This window comes from Bos javanicus, chromosome 17 (genome assembly GCF_032452875.1).
Source record: "Bos javanicus breed banteng chromosome 17, ARS-OSU_banteng_1.0, whole genome shotgun sequence".
Taxonomy (NCBI): Eukaryota; Metazoa; Chordata; class Mammalia; order Artiodactyla; family Bovidae; genus Bos; species Bos javanicus.
In genome coordinates, this window is record NC_083884.1 from 37,583,344 (window position 1) to 37,608,743 (window position 25,400).

A 25,400-nucleotide genomic window follows, 5' to 3' on the forward strand; every position below is an offset into this window, starting at 1 on the left:
TCCATGGCAAATAATTCAACATCACACTAATTCAAGTCCGTGCCCCAACCACTGATTCCAAAGAAGCTGAAGTTGATTAGTTGTATGAAGGACTACAGCAGCTTCTAGAACTAGCAACAAACAAGATGCCCTTTTCATCAGAGGATTAGAAGGCAAAAGTAGACAGTGAAGGGATATTTGGAGTAATAGCAAGTTTGGCCTTGGACTACAAAATGAACCAAGACAAAGGCTAACAGTTCTTTGTAAAGAGAAGACGCTGGTCACAGCAAACATCCTTTCCAACAACCCAAGAGACAACTCTACACGTGGCCATCACCAAATGGTCAAGCAGAAATCAGATTGATTATGTTCTTTGCAGCCAAAAATGAAGAAGCTCTATACAGTCAGCCAACAAAATCAAGACCTGGAGATAACTGTGGCTCATATCATGAGCTCCTTATTGCAAAATGTAAGCTTAAATTGAAGAAAGCAGGTAAAACCACTAGGTCATTGAGGTTACACCTAAATGAAATCCCTTATGATTATACAATGGAAGTGATGAAAAGATTCCAGGGATTAGATCTGGTAGGCAGAGTGCCTGAAGAACTATGCGTGGAGGTTTGTAACATTGTACAGGAGACAGTGGCCAAAATAATCCCAAAGAAAAAGAAATGCAAGAAGGCACAGTAGTTGCCTGAGAAGGCTTTAGAGAGAAGAGAAGAGAAAGAAGAGAAGTGAAAGGCAAGGGAGAAAGGGAAAAACATACCCAACTGAATGGAGAGTTCCAGAAAATAGCAAGGAGAGATAAAAAGACCTTATTAAATGAACAAAGCAAAGAAATAGAGGAAAACAATTGAATGGGGAAAGCTAGAGATGTCTTCAAAACAGTTGGATTAACAAGGGAACATTTAATGCAAGCATGGGCATGATAAAGGACAGAAACAGTAAGGACCTAATGGAAGCAGAAAAGATTAAGAAGTGGTGGCAAGAAAACACAGAACTATACAAGAAAGGTCTTATGACCTGATAACCATGATGGTATGGTGACTCCCCTAGAGTCAGACATCCTGGAGTGTGAAGTCAAGTGAGCCTTAGGAATCACTACCAATAACAAAGCTAGTGGAGGTGATGGAATTCCAGTTGAGCTATTTAAAATCCTAAAAGATGATGCTGTTCAAGTACTACACTCAATATGGCAGCAAATTTGGAAAACTCATCAGTGGCCACAGGACTGGAAAAGGTCAGTTTTTATTCCAATCCCAAAGAAGGGCAATTATAAAGAATGTTCAAACTACTGTACATTTGCACTCATTTCACGTTAGCAAAATTATGCTCAAAAATCATTCAAGCTGGACTTCATTAGTACATAAACTGAGAACTTCCAGATGTACAAATTGGGTTAAAAACAGAGGAGCCAGAGATCAAACTGCCAACATTCATTGGGTCATGGAGAAAGCAAAGGATTTTCAGTAAAACATCTACTTCTGCCTTATTGACTACACTAAAGCCTTTGAGTGGATCTCAAACTGTGGAAAATTCTTAAAGAGATGAAAGTATCAGACCACCTTATCTGTAGCTTGAAAACCTGTATACAGGTCAAGAAATGAGCTAGAATCATACATTGAACAACAAACTAGTTCAAAATTGGGAAAGGAGTATGACAAGGCTGTATATTTTCATCTTGTTTATTTAACTTATATGCAGAGTACATTAAGCAAAATGCCAGGTTGGGTGAATCATAAGCCAGATTCAAGTTTGCCAGGGGAAATGTCAACAACTTCAGATATACAGATGATACCACTGTAATTGCCAGAAACAGAAGAGGAACTTAAGAGCTTTTGATGAAAGTGAAAGAGGAGAATGATAAGCTGGCTTGAAATTCAACATTCAAAAAAACCCTAAGATTATGGCATTTGATCCCATCACTTAATGGAAAACAGAAGGGGAAAAAGTGGAGGGGGTGAAAGGTTTTATTTTTGTACTTTGGGCACCTCATGTGAAGAGTTGACTCATTGGAAAAGACTCTAATGCTGGGAGGGATTGGGGGCAGGAGGAGAAGGGGACGACAGAGGATGAGATGGCTGGATGGCATCACTGACTCGATGGACGTGAGTCTGAGTGAACTCCGGGAGTTGGTGATGGACAGGGAGGCCTGGCGTGCTGCGATTCATGGGGTCGCAAAGAGTCGGACACGACTGAGCGACTGAACTGAACTGAACTGAACTAAACTGAAATCAGTGTGGACTGCGACTGAGCCATGAAATCAAAAGACACTTGTTCCTGAAGTGAAATCGCTCAGTCGGGTCCAACTCTTTGCAACCCCACGGATTGTAGCCTACCAGACTCCTCCGTCCATGGGATTTTTTCAGGCAAGAGTACTGGAGTGGGTTGCCATTGACTTCTCCAGGGGATCTTCCTGTCCCAGGGATCGAACCCAGGTCTCCGTCATTGTAGGCAGACGCTTTTACCGTCTGAGCCACCAGGAAAGTCTGACAAACTAGAGAGCATATTAAAAAGCAGAGATATCACTTTGCCAACAAAGGTCCATATAGTTAAATCTATGGTTTTTCCAGTTTTTCTGTACAAATGTGAGAGTTGGTTCATAAAAAAAGGCTGAGTGTCAAAGAATTGATGCTTTTGAATTGGAAAAGACTCTTGAATGTCCTATGGATGCAAGGAGATCACACAGTGAATCCTAAGGGAAATAAACCCTGAATATTCTTTGGAGGGACTGTTTCTGGAGCTGAAGTTCCAATACTTTGGCCACCCAATGTAAAGAGCAGACCCTGATGCTGGGAAAGACTGAAGGCAAAAGGTGAATGGGGTGGCAGAGGATAAGTTGCCTAGATAGCATCAGCAACTTAATGGATGTGAATTTGAGCAAACTCTGTGAATTAGTGGAGGACAGGGAAGCAGGGAGTGCTACAGTCCATGAAGTCTGGAAGAGTTAGATATCACTTAGCGACTGACAACAATAACATAAAGTTCTTATCTTTGAAGGTATATTTCTCTGTATGTTTAACAAAAAATGTGTGTACATATGTATATAAACATATATGTTGTCCATATACAGGCACTCATGTGTGTGCATGTCCTAGACATTATTCTAAGCAATTGAAATTAGTTTGCTTATTACATGCTCTTAAAATCCTCATGCTGTCTTATTTTCTGTTATATTTCGTGTATTTCCTTAGAAAGCTTTTCTAAAAGAAGTTAACACCTATTAATTTATAACCAGCTTATTTTATGAGACTTCATGCATTTTCTACATGAACATTTTCTCAGACAGTGTGAAGTCCAACATAATCTTTTTAATCTTTTGACGGCTAGTAATTTTTGATGTTAAGTTTATGACCTACTTCTGTGATTATACTGTTTAGGTGTCTTCTGCCTCTTAGTGCCCTGCCACTAATATATTTTATAATGTCTTTAAAGATGAACAAATGTTATTGAAGTATAAACTTATATATTCAACCAGAATGCTTTAAATATCATGGTATTTAATGCATTTGTGGTATGTAGTTGTGTAACTTCTCTCACAAAACATTTATCTAAAAATCTTCACTTATCTGAATGATAAGTAACTTTTTAAAGTAGTCAGTTTCCTTCAAAGAATATATATCTTTTATTTATACCATATTTAAATATAATTAGGTCTACATTTTAGTATTTAAAATATATTGTGTGTGCTCAGTCACTTCAATCATGTTCAACTCTTTGTGACCCATGGACTGTAGCCCACCAGTCTCCTTTGTCTATGGGATTATCCAGGCAAGAATACTGGAGTGGGTTGCCATTTCCTTTTCCAAAAAACATGATAAAATATAAATATATATTATAAAATATATTAAATATGCATATTTGAAGACATATTCCATAGTGGGGAATTCAGAATATGAAAGGAGTAATAAAAATTGCTAGAAATAATACTCTTTTATAAAAGCTGATATTCTTTGCTAGATCTTTAAAGTATACCATCTTTAACATTTTCTTTGGACATATGCTGTTAATACACAAGTCTTCTTCTATTTTCCTAAGAAATTTGTTCTCACTTATGATGATACAGAGAGTCCTCTGGTAGCCCTAATGATACATTAGAATATGCTTTTAAGCAATGTTTTGTTTTGGCAACATCTTCATTAATTTAATTTCTATAAGTGTGCTGATCTTGTGTTCTATTTCAGTTCAGTTCAGTTCATTCACTCAGTTGTGTAGAACTCTTTGCGACCCCATGTATCAAAGCATGCCAGGCCTCCCTGTCCATCACCAGCTCCCGGAGTTCACCCAGACTCACGTCCATCGAGTCAATGATGCCATCCAGCCAGCCATCTCATCCTCTGTCGTCCCCTTCTCCTCCTGCCCCCAATCCCTCCCAGCATCCGAGTCTTTTCCAATGACTCAATTCTTCACATGAGGTGGCCAAAGTACTGGAGTTTCAGCTTTAGCATCATTCCTTCCAAAGAAATCCCAGGGCTGATCTCCTTCAGAATGGACTGCTTGGATCTCCTTGAAGTCCAAGGGACTCTCAAGAGTCTTCTCCAACACCACAGTTCAAAAGCATCAATTCTTTGGCGCTCAGCCTTCTTCACAGTCCAACTCTCACACCCATACATGACCACAGGAAAAACCATAGCCTTGACTAGAAGGACCTTTGTTGTCAAAGTAATGTCTCTGCTTTTCAATATGCTATCTAGGTTGGTCATAACTTTCCTTCCAAGAAGTAAGTGTCTTTTAATTTCATGGCTGCGGTCACCATCTGCAGTGATTTTGGAGCCTAGAAAAATAAGGTCTGACACTGTTTCCACTGTTTCCTCATCTATTTCCCATGAAGTGATGGGACCGGATGCCATGTTCTTCATTTTCTGAATGTTGAGCTTTAAGCCAACTTTTTCACTCTCCACTTTCACTTTCATCAAGAGGCTTTTTAGTTCCTCTTCACTTTCTGCCATAAGGGTGGTGTCATCTGCATATCTGAGGTTATTGATATTTCTCCCGGCAATCTTGATTCCAGCTTGTGCTTCTTCCAGTCCAGCGTTTCTCATGATGTACTCTGCATATAAGTTAAATAAGCAGGGTGATAATATACAGCCTTGACATACTCCTTTTCGTATTTGGAACCAGTCTCTTGTTCCATGTCCAGTTCTACCTGTTGCTTCCTGACCTGCATACAGGTTTCTCAAGAGGCAGGTCAGGTGGTCTGATATTCCCATCTCTTTCAGAATTTTCCACAGTTTATTGTGATCCACACAGTCAAAGGCTTTGGCATAGTCAGTAAAGCAGAAGTAGTTGTTTTTCTGGAACTCTCTTGCTTTTTCCATGATCCAGTGGATGTTGGTAATTTGATCTCTGATTCCTTAGGATATAGATATATACATATATAACATCATGTCCCAGGTACTACTTAAAATGTGCTATGATCATTTTCTTTTTAAAATTATCTAGTTCCTCCTATTGTCTCTGGTCTAGATGATGAAGTTAAAGCAAAAGCAAAAGTAACTTTGCTACCTACTTAAAATAGTACAATGTGTAAATGAATTAATTAGAAGGCAATATTTTTCTCTTGTATATCTGTAGCTGCTGCTGCTAAGTCACATCAGTTGTGTCCGACTCTGTGTGACCGCATAGATGGCAGCCCACTGGGCTCCCATCCCTGGGATTCTCCAGGCAAGAATACTGGAGTGGGTTGCCATTTCCTTCTCCAGTGCATGAAAGTGAAAAGTGAAAGTGAAGTCGCTCAGTCCTGTCTGACTCTTCGTGACCCCATGGACTGCAGCCTACCAGGTTCCTCCATCCATGGGACTTCCCAGGCAAGAGTACTGGAGTGGGGTGCCATTGCTTTCTCCTATCTGTAGCTACTTACCTACCCACTATTTTTAATGATGTCACTGTTACTGTTTGTTATGTAAAAAGCACAGCCAGTCATTTCTGTGAAGAATTCTCAAAAATCAAGTCACTTCCTGACATCAGTAGGCTTAGATATTCTGTATTAAGAGAAGCTTAAGTATTGGCAGTCTGGACAAGAGGATGTTAGAAATATTTTCTTGAAGTTTGCTTAGAAAGCAATCTGTAACACTGTGTGGTGTACAACATGATCCTAATGATCCCCTTCTTCTGTTTCACTTTTGTAGTTTCTTCCTGCATTCATCCATCACCTATGTAATCTCTTATACCTACTAATCACAAATCCCTGATGCTCTCCTCCTGCATCCCCTCACCCCCTTGGCAAACACAAGTCTGCTTTATATATCTGTATGTCTTTTTATGTTTGAAAGGTATGCTCATTTGTGTCATGTTTTAGAGTCTACATATAAGTCATAATATATTTGTCTTTGTGTTTCTGACTTACTTCACTTATTATGGTAATCTTTAGGTTCATCCATGTTGCTACAAACAGCATTATTTCATTCTTTCCATGGCCTTTTTTTTATTCTTGTTAATGGCTGAGTAATAGTACCGTATATATATATATATATATATATATATAACATATTTTGTTTCTCCATTCATCTGTTGATGGAAATTTAGATTGCTTCCATGTCCATTATCCTGGCTATTGAACACAGGGCTGCTTCTATTAATGTAGGGTTGCATGTATGTTTTTACATTGTACTTTTGCCTGGGTGTATGCCCAGGAGTGGGATTTCTGAATCATATGGTGACTTTATTTTTAGTTTATGAGGAATCTTCATATGTTTTCCATAGTGGTTGTACCAGTTTACAAAACCATCAACAGTGTGGGATTTTCCACAACCTCTGCAGCATTCATTATTTGCAGACTTTGTAATGATATGACCATTCTGACTCATGTAAGGTGATACCTTGTTGTAGTTTTGATTTGCATTTCTCTAATAATTAGCTATATGAGCATCTTTTCATGTGCCTATTGGCCATGGGTATTTCCTCTCTGGAGAAATGTCGATTTAGGTCTTCTGCCAATTTTTTGATTGGGTTGTTTGTTTTTTATTGTTGTTGTTGTTGTTGTTATTGAATTGTGGGAGCCATTTGTATATTTTGAAAATTAAGCCCTTGTTTGGTCACATCATTTGCAAATATTTTCTCTCAGCCTGGATGTTGTCCTTTTTTTGTTTATGTTTTCCACTGCTGTGCAAATGGTTTTAAGCTTAATTATGTCACATTTGTTTATTTTTGCTTTTATTTCTATTGCCTTGGGTGGCTGACCTAAGGAAACATTGGTGCAATTCATGTCAGAAAGTTTTGCCTGTGTTCTCTTCTAGGAGTTTTATGCTGTCTTGTCTCATATTTAAGTCTTTAAGTTACTTTGAGTTCATTTTTTTGGTATGGTACGAGAGTGTGTTCTAACTTCATTGATTTACATGAAGCTATCAAACTTTCCCAAAAACACTTGGTGAAGAGACTGCTTTTCCTCCTATTTTGTCAAAGATTAATTGTCCATAGGCATGTAGGTTTACTCAGGCTCTCTATTCTGTTCCATTGATAGATATGTCTGTTTTTGTGCCAATACCATGCTGTTTTAATTACTACAGCTCTGTAGTATTATCTGAAGTCTCAGTTGCTTATGCCTCCTGCTTTGTTTTATTCCTCAAGATCTCTTTGGCAATTCTGAGCCTTTTGTGGTTCTGTCACACGAGTGTATGTTCCTCGGTTCTTTGTCTTGTCACAACAAAGATTTGGAGCGACGGACATTAAAGCCCTCAGCGCATCACAGCTTTGGGTCATGGACAAACCGTGCTACAGCTCTTAGGCAAATCAGTGTTACAGCTCCATTTTTATTTATAAGATAGCAGGAGAATCCAAGACTCGAAGAGAAGAGAGTGGAGGAGTGCATGGGGAGGGAGAAAGAGAGAGAGAGAGAAAGAGAGAGAGCGCACACGCATGCACGCCGGAGAGAGAGTCCGTGAGAAACCGCTTTGGCTCCTCTTTTATATGTTTTTTTTCCCTCTACCTGGGCCTGCCCTATGCAAATTGGGCTTAGCCAGGAGTGCTGTTTGTTCTGTTTGTTCTGCCTGAAGTCTTCACTCTGGTCCTCGGACCTTCCTTGTCTTTTAGCCACCGCCATTTTGGACTCCTTTTCCCTATTCTACCTACCTAACAGTTCTATATAAATTTTAAGATTATTTGTTCTAATACTGTGGAAAATGTCATGGGTATTTTGATAGGTACTGTATTATCTATAAATTTCTCTGAGTAGTTTGGGCATTTTAGCAATATTAAGGCTTTCAATCCAAGAGCATAGGATATCATTCCATTTCTTTGACTCATCTTCAGTTAGCATTATTAGTGTTTTGTAGTTCTTATCATTTAAGTCTTTTACCTCCTTGGCAAGGTTTATTCCTAAATATTTTATTTTTGATGCAATTTTAATAGGGATTGTTTGTTAGCATTCTCTTTCTGATATTTCATTGCTGGTTTAAATAAATGAAACATATTTCTGTTAATCTTATATCCTACTATGTTGCTGAATTCATTTATCAGTTCTTGTGGTTTTTGTGTGGAGTCTTTAGGGTTTTCTGTATATAGTGTGACATCACCTTCATATAATGACAATTTTTCCTCAACATTGCAATAATTCTGACATTGTCTTGGTTTCAATCCAATTCCTTGGTTGTCAAGAGTATACTCTCTCTGTCTGTTTAAGTTCAAGGATTTTTAAAAATATATATGAGCATTAAACTGGCAACATTAAGCAGTCAGAGATGTATATCCTTTCGGAACCCAGAAACCAACTTTACGTAATCAGACAATGATTGACTCTTGCTTCTCCCATGGGTTGCATAAGTCTTCCTCCTTTTCTTATTTTCTTGAATCCTGATCTCATTATCACAAATTATCACAGCCCTAATTCTGTGTCATGGTACCTTTTGCTATGTATTCTTACAATTTTGGTTCTCTGTGCTCTTGATTTTCTAGTGTTTCTTGTGTTCGCAGTTTCTTGAATCAGAAACACAATTTCTGATTCAAATTACCCTCCCCTAAAATAATATTATTATCCTCATCAGTTCATTGAGATTAAAACCACGGAGTCACGGCGAGTTTCTGGATTGCACGCCTTAATGTAATCTTGGCACTATTGCCTAATCAACTAATGCTGGACACTAGATTGGAAATCTGTAGTCCTTGGATTATTGTCTTCAGTCAGTGCTAAAAGAGTGACAGTTTCACTTAAAATTGGCTTTGAAATTGGCATATGGAAGGCAGTGTATTTGGCATATTTTATATAGCTTTCTACCCCTAAAATAGTATATTTTAAATGTCTCATTTTCTTCACCATATGTATATTCCAAGACATTTTGACTAACCACACATTTTTTCAGATACATTAAATTTTTATCTATATTTTCTTTTGACTTTGCCCTTTTCATTTGCCTTCTGAAGTTAAGTCAATTTTTTAAGTCCAAATGGAGAAACAGTCAATAAGACAGCTAGCTAAAATGTTACCCTCACATAAAAGTAGCTTATCAAAAAGTGTTTTGCACTAATGAAAACCTTACACTTTCAAAAGAGAAGGCTAATAAAAAACTTACTTAGTTGAAAGGCCAAGCAATTTACACATAAGTAGCCAAGGAAAATAGTTGTTTGGTACTATAGCATGCTGCTCCATACTTGATGACAATATTGCTGTTGTTTATGTAATATTCACCCTCCACATGCTTTTCTCATAGAGATGGCACATACAACATGACATCCATCATTTGAACATAACTGAAAGTTCCTAATTTACATAATAATGCAATTTATTAAAAGGGTCTTAATAAAAGCTCCTAGTGTCTAGGCATCTGTTCCATTGAACCGTATTTTCATTATAAGATATACATTATCTTCAAAAAGAATTTTACATTTCAGTTAAGTCATGAATAATGGAGGTCTATAGATTTGAAGTTTTCATTATCTAATTATAAAGAAAGGATTTTGAGAGAGATTATGTATGGTAAATTACAGAATGCCACAGATGTTTCACAGGATTCCAAATGTAGATAAAAAGTGTTATTTAACTCAACTTTTGGTTCCAGGCAGGCTACCTATAGATAAAAAAGCTAAGCTGGAACTTCAAGGCCAACCACGCGTAAATTAGGTGAAGAATTTTGTTGAGGGTATTCCTGCAGGTATAACATGTATAACAATGAAGAGATTCAAAATGACTTCATGTTTGTGATGTGACTTTAGGATGACATAGGCATATCGTGGAAGTCCATGTGTGCTATGCTAAGGATTTTGAGCTTACACAAACACACACACACATACAAGTACATTATGTTTCTAAGCAAATGAGTGGCATTGTCAAGCCTCTGTTTATTACAGATAGCTGTTTATATTGTATGAAGGATAAATTGATGTGACAAAATAAAGGCATTCCAATATATAAGTAGCTGTCAAAAGTGTAAAAATTATTATGAAATGACATTCCAATAGAAATAATGGATAAGGACATAAATAGAAGAAAGTTTTATTTATATATTTGCTAACAGTCAATATAATTTAAAAGCAAACCTAGTATATTTGTGAGATAATATTTATTCACATTTGGTAAGCTTGCATATATATGTGTATACATATACACATATGCAGAAACAGTTCACCCTGAGTATGATGGGATGAACTTTCATGGACAACTGGTAGTAATGACAGCAACCTTTAAGAAGTCAACTTTGGTAACACATGTCAGTGTCTCTAAACATTCCCAGTCCAACTTTGTACAATCAATAGGTCATGTTCTAAACAGACAATAACAATAAATGACATTTTTAAATTAAGTAATTTCAGAATAAATTTTATTTTTCTATTATTTATCTTCTTGATCTAGGAATACTATAGGGTCCTATCTAGCATAATTTTAATGAATGTTATAGTTGATATGCTATACACTTTGATTTTAGTAAATTATTAATATACTATACTTTGGGGTATTATAAATAAAATCTTTTATTGGGTCTTCTAATTCTTACATAAGAAAGTGAAATTTGGAGTATTTATCTTGTGTCTTATCACCTAACTGAACTCTCTGGTTATTTTTATGTGTAATTTTAATTTAATCTTTGTGATTTTTTATCTTCAAATTTAGATCATGTTATTTACAATTTTATAGTACTTATATTTGTTTCTGGATTTAATAAATTGTTAAGTTCATTAAATTTAATTTCTAGTACCAATCACAATCCCTTATTCGATTATTAATTTATTATCCTTGTTTTGTTAAATGTTAGAAATTTAACACACATTTATATTGTGTGTGTTAATATTAATGTTAATTCTAATATTAGAATGTGCCTCTGCTTATGGGTTGCTAGGTCACTAAGAGTATATTGCACTTAATAATATGTGACGCATTTTGTGAGATTCTGTTTTCAGATTTAAGCTGTATTTATCATTCTCATTTTATGTTCTAATATATCAAGTGAATTGATTTCTTAATTAAATTTCTACCAAATCCTTTCATTCCAAGAGGATTCCTGTCTATGATCAAAATTTTAATATCCTGGTGAATTTCACTTGCATTTTATTTGTAATTTCTGTTAGTTAAAGTGTCTTGTAATTCATTTTACTTTGCTATTATTATCAATTAATTGGCATCTCTTCTTCTGACTTTACAAAATGAATAGGGTTATTGTTACCATCTTTCTAAACTCCGCACTGATGTATAGAACAGTCTTATGGACTCTGTGGGAGAGGGAGAGGGTGGGAAGATTTGGGAGAATGACATTGAAACATGTATAATATCATGTATGAAACGAGTTGCCAGTCCAGGTTCGATGCACGATACTGGATGCTTGAGGCTAGTGCACTGGGACGACCCAGAGGGATGGTATGGGGAGGGAGGAGGGAGGAGGGTTCAGGATGGGGAACACATGTATACCTGTGGCAGATTCATTTTGATATTTGGCAAAACTAATACAATTTTGTAAAGTTTAAAAATTAAATTAAATTAAAAAAAAAAAACAAAAACAAAATGAATAGGCATGTTTTCATCTTGATCTGCATTCTAGAAATGTTGAATATAACAGGAATTATATAAACTTGGGAGTTAATAAATACACTTTATAGAAACCTTATACCCTAAGATAATCTTGAGAAGAAATTATTTTTGAAAATGGTTTAATTAGCACCATGATTATTTTTACTCAGATTTATTTTTTGTTCTCCATTTGGATATTTAAAGCTCCTTGGAATTTATAAAATATGTTTATAAAATATAAAACTATAAAAACTTATAAATAAATTCAATAGAGCTTATTGAATTTCCTACCAGAAAAAAAATCTACATTCATTTAAAATTAACATAACTACAATCATGTCTTCTTTCTTCCCTCTCTCCTGCCTTCTCCTTCTTGGATTTTTTTTTTTCTCTCTTTCTCTTTCATTTATTTTGTTCAGCAATGCATTAATTAATTATATGCACTATCTTTTCACCAAAACTCTTTGGGTTCACATGTTGAATTTTATTTTTGCATTTTTGTTGCTTAATAAGAGTTATAATTATATTTGATTTTTAAAATATTTCATTTGTTAAATGATTTTGTATTAATAGTTTTAAATATTTGTAACACATTTTTATATTTGCTTTATTGCTTTCTGAAGATATCTAAGCAATTTATGGTTATTGGAATCTACCTCCAGAATACAGCAAGTCTTTCCATTTTCAACTTACTTTGGGACTGCTCTTGAATATCTCTCAAGAAAACTTGAAAAGAAAACACTTCCTGTTTTTATCACAGAATATTCTGTGATATTATTATTATAAAATATAATAGTATATTATATATAGTATATATATAATATATAATTAGTATTTTTATAATAGTATTATTATAAAAATACTAATTCAGCAATAATAATCGTGTCATTGTAACTTTGTGTTTTTCCTCTTCATTTATCAAATACTGAAGATGACTGAGTCAAAGCAGAATATGAGTGTAGCTTTATGAATGTTGTATCTAATACTAATAGTTTGTCTCATATTTTAATACTGTGCTCTAAATTTATATAAACTCATTACATAGTGCTTTGAATTTTATTTTATCTGGTGTTAATATTACAAGTCATGTATTTTTTGTACTTTCTCACATGTTATTGCCTATCTTGAAAATGTCTGCCCTTAGACCTTTAACATAGCAGTGTTTTACCATACCACCAGGGCTTATGCATGCTTTTCCTATGTCTGAAAGTCAGATTTCTCCAACCCTCCCTGTGTGCACTCTTTTTCATGTTTTAAATTTCCTCTTCAGCATCATCATTAGGGAGAGATATTTTCCCCAGATTCACTGATCATGTGTAACCCACTCATTAAAAGCATTCAGGGTACTATGTTCCTTTCTTTCATAACACATTAAAATTTTAATTGTGAAATTATATAATTTGAATCTTGTTTTTTCTTTTTCTTCACCCTCACCTTAGCGACTCAACAGCTACCATATAAACACTATTAGCACAGAAACTAGGTCAATCCTTTCCTGTGTAATGTAGTACTGAATACAGTGCCTGGTGCATGATATGCACACTTCATACCCCTTGGATGAAGATATGAGGAAACATAAGTCTACTTACCTTTGTTTACAGGAGAGAATCTCAAAAAAATGCTTACTCTATGAAAATTAATTTAAAAAATATAATAGGTACTAAAACATACATGACATGGTCCTCAAGCCTCCAGCAAGGAGCACTGGAATCCAGTTTTCGCTCTATGACACTGACGGTCAGGGTTTAGTTTTTCCAAGAGCAATTATGTTTAATATCATTAAAATGTGCACAGAGTAATCAGATGTGTATGAGCTTTGCCTTTAGTTTCATTTCCTTTTCACTAATATTGTTTTGCTTTAAAAGTGTATATGTATGCCCAAAACTTTTATAAATCTAAATCAAGTATATTTCAAAAAATGAAATTATATACAATTGAATAAATTTGAATTAGTAAGAGAGGCAGGCATTTTGCTGAGAATATTTTTAGTTGATATTTACTTTCATACCTGCCTTAATATTTTAACTTTCCATTTATTTAGTTAGTTCCTACACAATAGTTAATAGGCCTATTGTACAGGAATAATTTAATAAGAACTGTTTATTATGCATTGATTGGAGAAGGAAATGGCAAGCCACTCCAGTGTTCTTGCCTGGAGAATCCCAGGGATGGGGGAGCCTGGTGGGCTGCCATCTATGGGGTCGCATAGAGTTGGACACGACTGAGGTGACTTAGCATTATGCATTGAAATTAACAAGATATATTTAGGCTTATTGCATTTTCAGTTAAGTTCATCACTCAGTCCTGTCCGACTCTTTGCGACCCCATGGACTGAAGAACGACAGGTTTTCCTGTCCATGTCTAACTCTTGGAGCTTGCACAAACACATGTCCATAGAGTTGGGGATGCCATCCAACCATCTCACCCCCTGTCATTCCCTTCTCCTCCTGCCTTCAGTCTTTCCCAGCATCAAGGTATTTTCCAATGAGTCAGTTCTTCTCATCAGGTGGCCAAAGTATTGGAGTTTCGGCATCAGTTCTTCCAATGAAATTTCAGGACTGATTTCCTTTAGAACGGACTGGTTGGATCTTCTTGCTGTTCAAGGGACTCTCAAGAGTCTGCTCCAACACACAGTTCAAAAGCATCAATTCTTTGGTGCTCAGCTTTCTTTAAGGTTCAACACTCACATCTATACATAACTACTGGAAAAATCATAGCTTTGACTAGACAGACCTTCATTGGCAAAGTAATGTCTCTGCTTTTTAATATGCTGTCTAGGTTGGTCATAGCTTTTCTTCTAAGGAGCAAGCATCTTTTAATTTCCTGGCTGAAGTCACCATCTGCAGTGATTTTGGAGAAAAATAAAGTAAAGGAACATTTATTGTGCCCCCAAAAATAAAGTCTCTCACAATTTCCATCTATTGTTTCACCATCTATTTGCCATGACATGATGGGACTGAATGCCATGATTTAGTTTTCTGAATGTTGAGTTTTAAGACATCTTTTTCACTCTTCTCTTTCACTTTCATCAAGAGCTCTTTAGTTCTTCTTCTCTTTCTGACATAAGGGTGGTGTCTTCTGCATATCTGAAGTTATTGCTATTTCTCCCAGAAATCTTGATTCCAGCTTGTGCTTCATCCAGCCCAACATTTTGCATGATGCATTTTACATACAAGATAAATAAACAGGGTGACAATATACAGCCTTGACATACTCCTTTCCCTATTTGGAACCAGTCTGCTGTTTCATGTCCAGTTCTAACTATTGCTTCTTGACCTGCTGATATATTTCTCAGTAGGCAGATCAGATGGTCTGGTATTCCCATCTCTTGAAGAATTTTTCACAGTTTGTTGTGATCCACAGAGTGAAAGTCTTTGGCATAATCAATAAAGAGAAATAGATATTTTTCTGCAACTCTCATGCTTTTTCGATGATCCAACAGATGTTGGCAATTTGATCTCTGGTTCCTCTCCCTTTTCTAAAACCAGCTTGAACATTTGTTCATGGTTCGCATACTGTTGAAGCCTGGCTTGGAGAATTTTGAGCATTACTTTGTTAGCATGTGAGTGCAATTGTGTGGTATTTTGAACATTCTTTGGTGTTGCCTTTTTTGGGATTGGAATGAAAACTGACCCTTTCCAGTCCTGTGGCCACTGCTCAATTTTGCAAATTTGCTGGCATATTGAGTACAGCACTTTCACTGCACCGTCTTTTAGGATTCGAAATAGCTCAACTGGAATTCCATCACCTCCACTAGCTTTGTTCATAGTGATCCTTCCTAAGAAACACTTGACTTCACATTCCAGGATGTCTGGCTCTACATGAATGATCACACCATAGTGGTTATCTGGGTCATGAAGTTCTTTTTGTATAGTTCTACTGTGTATTCTTACCACCTCACCTTAATGTCTCCTGCTTCTTTTAGGCACATACCAATTCTGTTCTTTATTGTGCCCATCTTTGCATGAAATGTTCCCTTGGTATCCATAATTTTCTTGAAGAGATCTCTAGTCTTTCCCATTCTATTGTTTTACTCTATTTCTTTGCATTGATCAGTGAGGAAGGCTTTCTTATCTCTCCTTGCTATTCTTTGGAACTCTGCATTCAAATGGATATATCTTTACTTTTCTCCTTTGCCTTTCACTTCTCTTCTTTCCTCAGCTGTTTGTAAGGCCTCCTCAGACGACCATTTAGCCTTTTTGCATTTCTTTTTCTTGGAGATTTTTTTTTTCATTTATTTATTTATTTTTACTTTACAATATTGTATTGGTTTTGCCATACATCAACATGCGTCAGCCACAGGTGTACACGTGTTTCCCATCCTGAACCCCCCTCCCACCTCCCTCCCCATACCATCCCTCTGGGTCAAGATTGTATTTATCACTGCCTCCTGTAAACTGTCGTGAACCTCCTTCCATAATTCTTCAGTCACTCTGTCTATCAGACAGAATCTTTTTGTCACTTCCACTGTATAATCATAGGGGATTTGACTTAGGTCATATCTGAATGACGTAGTGGTTTTCCCTACTTTCAATATAAGTCTGAATTTGCCAATAAAGAGTTCATGATCTGAGTCACAGTCAGTTCCTGGTCTTGTTTTTGCTGACTGTGTAGATCTTCTCCATCTTTGGCTACAAAGAATATAATCAATCTGATTTCAGTATTGACCATCTGGTGGTGTCCATGTGTAGAGCTGTCTCCTGTGTTGTTGGACGAGGGTGTTTGCTATGATCAGTGCATTCTCTTGGAAAAACTGTTAGCCTTTGACCTGGTTTGTTTTGTACTCCAAGGCCAAATTTGCCAGTCACTCCAGGTATCTCTAGGCATCCTACTTTTGCATTCCATTCTCCTATAATGAAAAGGACATCTTTTTTGGGTGTTAGTTCTTGAAGTTTGTAGGTCTTCAGGGAACCATTTAACTTCAACGTCTTCAGCATTACTGGTCAGGGCATAGACTTGGATTTCTGTGATATTGAATGGTTTGCCTTGGAAATAAACAGAGATCATTCTGTCGTTTTTGAGACTGCATCCAAGTACTGCATTTTGGAATCTTTCATTGACTATGATGGCTACTCCATTTCATCTAAGGGATTCTTACCTACAGTAGTAGATAACATGGTCATATGAGTTAGATTCACCCATTCCAGTCCTTTTTAGTTCACTGATTCCTAATGATGTTCACTCTCGGCCATCTCCTATTTGACCATTTCTATTTTGCTTGACTCATGGACCTAACATTCCAGGTTCCTATGCAATATTGCTTTTTATAGCATCAGACTTTACTTCCATCAACAGTTACATCCACAACTGGGTGCTGTTTTTACTTTGGCTCCATCTCTTCATCCTTTCTGGAGTTATTTCTCCACTATTCTCCAGTAGTATATTGGGCACCTACAGACCTGGGGAGCTGATCTTTCAGTGTCCTATCTTTTTCCCTTTTCATACTGTTCATGGGGTTCTCAAGGCAAGAATACTGAAGTGGTTTGCCATTCCCTTCTCCAGTGGACCATGTTTTGTCAGAATTCTCCACCATGACCCGTCCATCTTAGGTGGCCCCACATGGCATGGCTCATAGTTTCATTGCATTAGACAAGGTTGTGGTCCATGTGATCAGTTTGGTTAGTTTTCTGTGATTGCGTTTTTCATTTTGTCATTCATTGCATACCATGTTGAAGTACTACTTATGATTATTAAGAATTTTAAAATTATAACTGCTTCAATTATTAACTTTCAAGTATTACCTCAAATAAATGAATAGTTTTAACTACTATGTATGTTTTAAAGATATATTTTAACAAAATTAGCTTAAATATCCCAATGTTTTCAGTGATGCATAATTTTTTGTTGTTTATTAACATAATCTCTACTGTAAAGAAGAATTGGCTATCAAGACACAAGCCAAACATTATCATACTCCCAGCATTTTAATGTTTTGTTAGAGTAGATTGTTGAATTCACCTTCACTATTCTTAAATGCATGTTCTATCTTAGAGATTGTGACCTCTTTGATAGTTATTTTTATTACTATGTAATTGATTCTCACTTTACTCATTTTTCTTTTTCTCCTTTTTCTTTCAAACATGCTGCAGTAGCTAACATATTATGGAGAGAAGAAGGTACTAAGTTCCATTATTTTTTATATTGTTGTGATTATTTTGCTTACTTGATATATTTTTTACTATCAGTTCTAATAATTGCCTTATTCATTTCTATTTTCATTAAAATTTTATTTGAGTGTAAACCAGTATTATTCTCTAAATGGCTACCATTTAAAATATTTATAGATCCTCATCAGCTTGATTTATTATTGATATATAATCAGGAGGTTATGTTACAATATATGGAAATGCTCTTTAAGAGTATAGAATTAAAATTAGTCAAATAAATGAAAGCAAACTTGGTTAAACATAATTTATATATTAAGCCCTGATTTAGATTAGAAAAGAAAAAATTAGAAAACTATTACCTTATGAATGGAATATAATAAATGAAGAAAACAGGTTATTGCAACTTCCTTGACAGTCTAGTAGTTAAGAATTAACCTTCCAATGCAGGGGTTGTAGGTTCAATCTCTGGGTAGGGGCATGTGATCCCACAAACCCTGTGATCAGAAACCCAAGACAAAAACACAAAGAAGCAATATTGGTTAAAAAAAAAAAAAAAAAAACTCAATAAAGATTTGAAACAATCTGCATCAAAAATAATCTTTAAAAAAAAGGGGGAAAAAATGGGATATAAATTTAAGTAACTGGATTCAAATCCAGTCTGTACCAGTATGTAAACTAGAGTCTCTTTATTTCACAAATTCGTCATCTCAGAAGTAAGGATAGTTGTTAGTTCTCAACAAGGTTGTTTTATCAACTTTTTAAATTATAGTTTGCACTCAATTGTGCTAGTTTTTCTTAATTAGCCACAAAAGCCAAGTGGCAGTGTTTACCCAGAATTTAAATATCCCGAGTGCATTACTTAAATTCTTAGGAGAAAAGTGTGGATAAGTCATCATTACACTCTTGGAAGGCAATTATCAAAGTAATTGCCTACACAAACCATTGTAGAAAAACTTCTTTGTTTCCTATTGTAGACTCTTATATGAATTGGAGTCACAGCCACCTGGAGGACCATGCCTCAGAAGGGTTAATAAATTCTGAAATTTAGCCGTCTCAATTTTATTCTCAAAGATGAGCATAACACATTTTTTTTTCTCCCTTGGTATTTCTTTCTCCTCAAATCTTCTGTAAAGGCCCTAAACTCCAGTTTACTAAAGAGCTATTGGAGTAATTTTACCTTCTCATTTTATTCCACTTGGATATTTCACATTTGAATGTACAAATTCAATCATTACTGAAACGGATATTATTATGACATGATTAACATATATGTTAGATGCTTCTTTAGACTCTCTTATTTCTTGAGACCAGACAAATATTTCTCTGGGTATTATAAAAATGGATTTTATTTAATCATTATAAAGGGAAGGAATAAAACCCAAATATTCAGAGATCATGTACCACAGGTTTAGCTTGATCACTAATTGCTGTGGAAATTAGAATGAGTCATTTTACCTCTCTGAGCCAGAATATTTTAAAACAATGCTTGAAATATAGTTTGGCACCCTCCTTGCAAATTTGTGATATGTAAATCTCTTTAAAATAGCTAAAACAACTCTTTTTTATAACTTGAATTGATGTCATTAACATTAGTACTTTATAATAATCATTAGTATGTAATAATAGTATAATATTATTCAGGTGTCCTTTAAAAATACAGGAGACCTCCAGATTAATTAAAATCATCCTGAGATTCATTATATGAAAACATTCTTATCTTTTTAAGTTTTTCTTCTGTTAATCTTTGAAACTATATGCTTTCAATAAGTACTCTCCATCAGTCAGTGATATGCTTACTCTTTATGATGTTTGACCCAGAATATGTGCTTGAGAAATCATAGCTATTTAATATATTTTGTAGATAATTTTAAAGCATATACAAGAAATATTTTAGGAAATTTTTTAAATCCTTTTTTCTATGTACTGTTATCATCAGAATACTTTACTGTTTTCTGAAATAAAATTTAAAATAATATATTTGAGAAAATAATAGTTTGACTCAGATTCCAGGAATCTGTAAATTATATTTATAATGCCACAGTTATCAGTAAGGCATTACAGTTGAAAATGATTGCATGTAATAATAATAATGGTTGCCAGGCATAATAGACCAAATTGAGGAATCATTAAACCACAAACGTGTACAACTATTTCATATAAATAATTAAAATAACAAAAGAAGCATCCAAAGTAAATTTCCACCTGTATTTTTTAAGGATAGAATAATAACTAACAAAAAATACATATTTCTGAGATCCATTTTTATTTTCACTCTAGCAGTGCTTTCTGATTGTATACTCATATTTTCACTATTACCATGAAAAAATGCTTTCAGAGAGAACATTGAAGAATTCCAAGCATTTTAAGATAAATAATAAGTGAAAGAGATTTCAAAATGATAATTCCTCTATAATGTCATATGACTTAAAGGCAAACTTTTTTTTTTGTGGGAATGTAGAAAAACATTTTAAAAGGAAGAAAATATATCACTCATTTATTTACAAATATTTTAAAGAGACAACTAAATGTAGGGCACTTTGAAAGCATTTGTAAAGATAAGATCTAGTATCTGCTCTAATGAAATTTTTAATCTTGTGAAATAGAAGATTAACTCATTGTCAACTAATTTCACTGCATAAATGATCTCAAAGTATACATTAAAATATTCAGCATGATTGGGTCTCTTTTGCAATATTTTTATGGTCTTATAATCTAATAATGTATTTCCTAATATTTGTTTAAGTAGACAACAGTTTGGTATATGCTTTATCATGTAATGATAATAAGGGTTTTTATAAGCACTGAATTAAAGGAATTTAAACCATTTTATTCACTGTAGGATTAGGTCGAACTTTTAGATATACTAATTTCAAACTCTAAGGAGAGATGTCAGATGGTTTGTTATATAATATAGCATTTTTTAAATTTATTGTAAATAAGATCATTTTGCTGAATATCTATAGGATCAATATGGAACTGAAATTACTTTGGAAAATACTGGCTTGATGTGACATCTAGTGATCTGAAAGCAAATGTATATATATTATTTTAAAATTATCTTTGTAAATATTTATGAATCTCTTCATACATATATATGTTATAGGAATTATTCAAATAAATTACTATATTAGTTGGGCAATTAACACCAACCAGCACAAAGTACAATTAGAAAATCACAGTGAAATCATGCAAAAAAGTTCATGTGTTACATTATTATCTGACTAGCTTTGTGACCTATAATGTCACCAAAGTGGGAAAAAAAAGAATAATAGGCATCAGGCCCTCTCTTAACTCCTTCAACCTCAGATTTGTCACATTTCATTGTCCAGACTACTATGCTACAGGGGAGCATGGGAAACACAGAAGAGTTCACACGAACTTAATGAGCTACTGTATAATTATTTTTATAGCAAAATATTGGTAAGGTTCTCAGGACCAAATTACTGTCTCACAACAATATTGGTGAAATATTTAAAATGAAAAAAGAGAGCTTTCAGAAGGTAAGTCTTTTAAATTCAGGAGACTTAGAGTATCATATCATTGGATGAGGGAGAGACAACATCTTCTACTGTCTGTTCGTGATGCCAATGCCAGAGTGATTAAGCTGTTAATATCTTCATTTGCAAGTTCCATATCTTCTCTGTTAAAAACAAATGTCAATGTTTTAGCATTTTATCTCATAAAACTGTTTTCAGATCAAAAAAGGAATCTGACAAGATAACCATTTGCAGATATATGTGCATATACACATCCACATATATGTGTATGCATATTTGTATAACTCCTTCATAGAGCACAGCCTTGTCATGGAGAAGGAGCTTGTGTAACTCAAAGAAGCTATGAGCCATGCCATACAGGGCCACCCAAGATGGATGGGTCATAGTGAAAACTTCTGACAAAATGTGGTTCACTGGAGAAGGAATGGCAATCCACTCCAGGATTCTTGCCTGGAGAACCCTATGAACAGCATATAAAGGCAAAAAGATGATGCCAGAAGATGATCTCCCAGGTTGGAAGGTGCCCCACATGCTGCTGGGGAAGAGCAGAAGGCAATTACTAATAGCTCCAGAAAGAATGAGCAGCTAGGCCAAAGCAGCAATGATGCTCAGCTGTGGACATGTCTGGTGGTGAAAATTAGTGAAAGTCACTCTGTTGTGTCTGACTCTTTGCAACTCCAAGAACCATACAGTCCATGGACTTCTCCAGATCAGAATACTGGAGTCAGTAGCCATTCCCTTCTCCAGGGGATCTTCCCAACTCAGGAAGTGAACTGGGGTCTCCTGCATTGCAGGTGGATTCTTTACCAACTGAACTATTAGGAAAACCCAGTGAAAATAAAGTTCAATGCTATAAAGATAGTGGAGGACAGAAAAACCTGGTATACTACAGTCTATGAGGTCTCAGAGTCAGACACGACTTAGTGACTGAACAACAACAACAAATATATGTATATACACAAACACGTGAACATATACATAATTATGTATGATTTCTCCTAATATTAACTACATAGCAAACAAATGCTCTATTATGATATAATCTTTGCTATCTTAATAATTGAATGTGAAATCAATCATGCAGATTTGCATTCAAATGTTTCAGCATATCTTTGAAAGTTCAGGGAATTGAATTCTGACTTAAGACTAGCTTTGGATAATATCATTCTGACCAATAATATATAATGTTCAGATAGTGTCTACTTCCTGAATTAATAGTGCCTAATAAGTTTAACACAATTACTCTCCAAAAATCTAAAAGATTGAAAGAGGAAGTTACTCTTATTTCAATTGAACAAAACATAAATATCTCACTGAGGTGTGATGGTTTGGTGTTACTATGTGTGTGAAAAGGATTTTAGCTCCAAAGACTGAGTACCAAAAATGGGAATATTCATAAACTGAAAATTCATCCCTGCTGGGTTAGTCAAAGTGAGAAATATGATGCAGACCATCTATTTATGCCTGTTTTCTTCTTTATTAAAAATAACTTTAGAATTAGATGAAAAGGAAGAGAATAATATAATATCAATCTATGAAGGACTTTCTTTAACACAAAATTTACTAAATGACCTTTGATTGGTTACCAACTCACTGCATTGTAGGATTATAATTTGCTATTGACCATAAATTAAATGCTAAAGTAATGGCAATTTACACCAGAGGAAGGCAAACACCACAAAATAGTTTTACTATTGACAAATATTCATCCAATAATCACAAATAACCATTATTTTGTTATAATTTATGGAATATAGTGTTATATGTAACACATAATGTAACTATATTATCATACTGCCCTATTATTCTTGTGTAGCAGTCCTCAAAGGATTGATACAAGGATGTAAATTACATCCATTTTTTTCCTCAGTCCCTCTCATATATTTAAAAGTACAGTATTGATCAAAAAATCCTCTGGGAAATACTTCTCTTCTTGTGTATGTCCTTTCTGTATAGAAAGAAAAACAAAGCAGAGACAAATCTCACAAGGAAAAAACAAATTATAGATCAGTTTTTTGAGCTACTATACCTTGTTAGATTAACTATCGACCTGAAAAAGACAAAGTACTTATGTCTGTCTTCACCAAGTGCTGAAAAAAGACAAAACAGCACATATTCCTAAACTTTATAATGACTACAGTTGTAAAGCTTTTACTTACATCAAGAACTTTTGTAGTAAACTGCAATACATCAATGAGGAAAAAATTGTAACTGAAACTCACGGTCAGACTTTTTGGGACTCAGAAATCTTTTATACTTTTCAAAATTATTGACAACCCAAAGAGCTTTTGTTTATGTAGGTTATTTCTATCCACTTTAATTACCATATTAGAAATTAAAGCAAAATTCAAATATGTAGCCATAAATAGCATATTATTTGTAAAGTGATATTTAAAAATTGAAAAGGCTCACTATTGAACACTGCAGTTAAAAAAAATCTGGCTGAATAAAAACATAGAATTCCTATATCTGCTTCTGCATTGAACTGTTGTGATATCATCATAGCACCACATGTCCTGTAAACTGTCAAGAGCTACACTCTACAGAAAATGAAAGAGAAAAATGCAAATGACATCTTAGCATTATTATGAAAATAGCTTGAATTTGCAGACCCCCCTGCAAAGATCAACTGCTCTACTAGAAAATCAGGTTGTTCTTTCAGGAGGCTCATATATTCATAGAATTCAACCTCATAAAAAGCTGAAATGTACTAGTAGTATATCTCACAGTATAGATTTGAGGAAAACATGAGGACAGTAAGTACATTTGGTTAGATGCCATTTCACCATTTCCCCCCAATGATGTTTCAAAGAGATAATGTCAATCATAAAAATAGGGACAATTCAACATTTCTTGAGCTCATAGTAAGAGTTCAAGTCACTCGGCTACATGTTTTCCTTTCTCCATCTTACTTGTTACAATTACAACACAGAAGTTACATAGTAAATAACTTCCCCACGATATAACAGAAAGTTCTATAGCTATGGTTTACCTCTGAGCTATCTGAATCGAGAATGGGATTTATCTCTGCTAACAGTCTCTCATACCAAAAAAACAAACAAACAAACAAAAAAAAAACACTTTTAAACAGTTAGAATGTGGAAATATGTTATATGACATAGTTATACTGAATATACACAGGTATGTTTTAGGAAGGGGGACCCTTTCCAGGGCCCCAAACTGGGCTCTTGTCTAACACTCAGAAATGAATTGTCCGCGGAGACACATATGCTGACAAAGCAAGAGATTTTATTGGGAAAGGGCACCCGGGTGGAGAGCAGTAGGGTAAGAGAACCCAGGAGAGCTGCTCTGCCACGTGGCTCGCAGTCTCAGGTTTTATGGTAATGGGATTAGTTTCCGGGTTGTCTTTGGCCAATCATTCTGACTCAGAGTCCTTCCTGGTGGTGCATGCCTTGTTCAACCAAGATGGATGCCAGAGAGAAGGATTCTGGGAGGTGGTCAGACATGTGGTGTCTCCTTTTGACCTTTTCCAAACTCTTCCAATTGGTGGTGGCTTATTAGTTCTGTGTTCCTTAGCAGGGCCTCCTGTTGTAAAACAACTCATGAAAATGGTTACTATGGTGCCTGGCCAGTGTGGGCGGTTTCAGTGTGCTTCCCCTAACCGGTACATTATTGCTTCTTATACAAATAAAGCTAATGAATACCCCTAGACACGACTGAGCGACTTCACTTTCCCTTTTCACTTTCATGCATTGGAGAAGGAAATGGCAACCCACTCCAGTGTTCTTGCCTGGAGAATCCCAGGGATGGGGGAGCCTGGTGGGCTGCCGTCTATGGGGTCGCACAGAGTCGAACACAACTGAAGTGACTTAGCAGATAGCAGAATGTAAAAATCAACATGTGTCTTCAATCACCAAGATCCTCAGC

At 35.2% G+C, this 25,400-nt stretch overlaps 1 protein-coding gene across 1 annotated transcript in view; it reads left to right on the plus strand.

Annotated features, from left to right (window-relative positions):
• The window catches only part of FSTL5 (follistatin like 5), a 928,941-nt gene that overhangs the window by 790,809 nt on the left and 112,732 nt on the right, over positions 1-25,400 (plus strand). Inside the window, exon 11 of the mRNA XM_061384275.1 lies at positions 17,998-18,024. Within this exon, the coding sequence (XP_061240259.1) occupies positions 17,998-18,024 (27 nt within the window). The remainder of the gene's footprint in view (positions 1-17,997; positions 18,025-25,400) is intronic.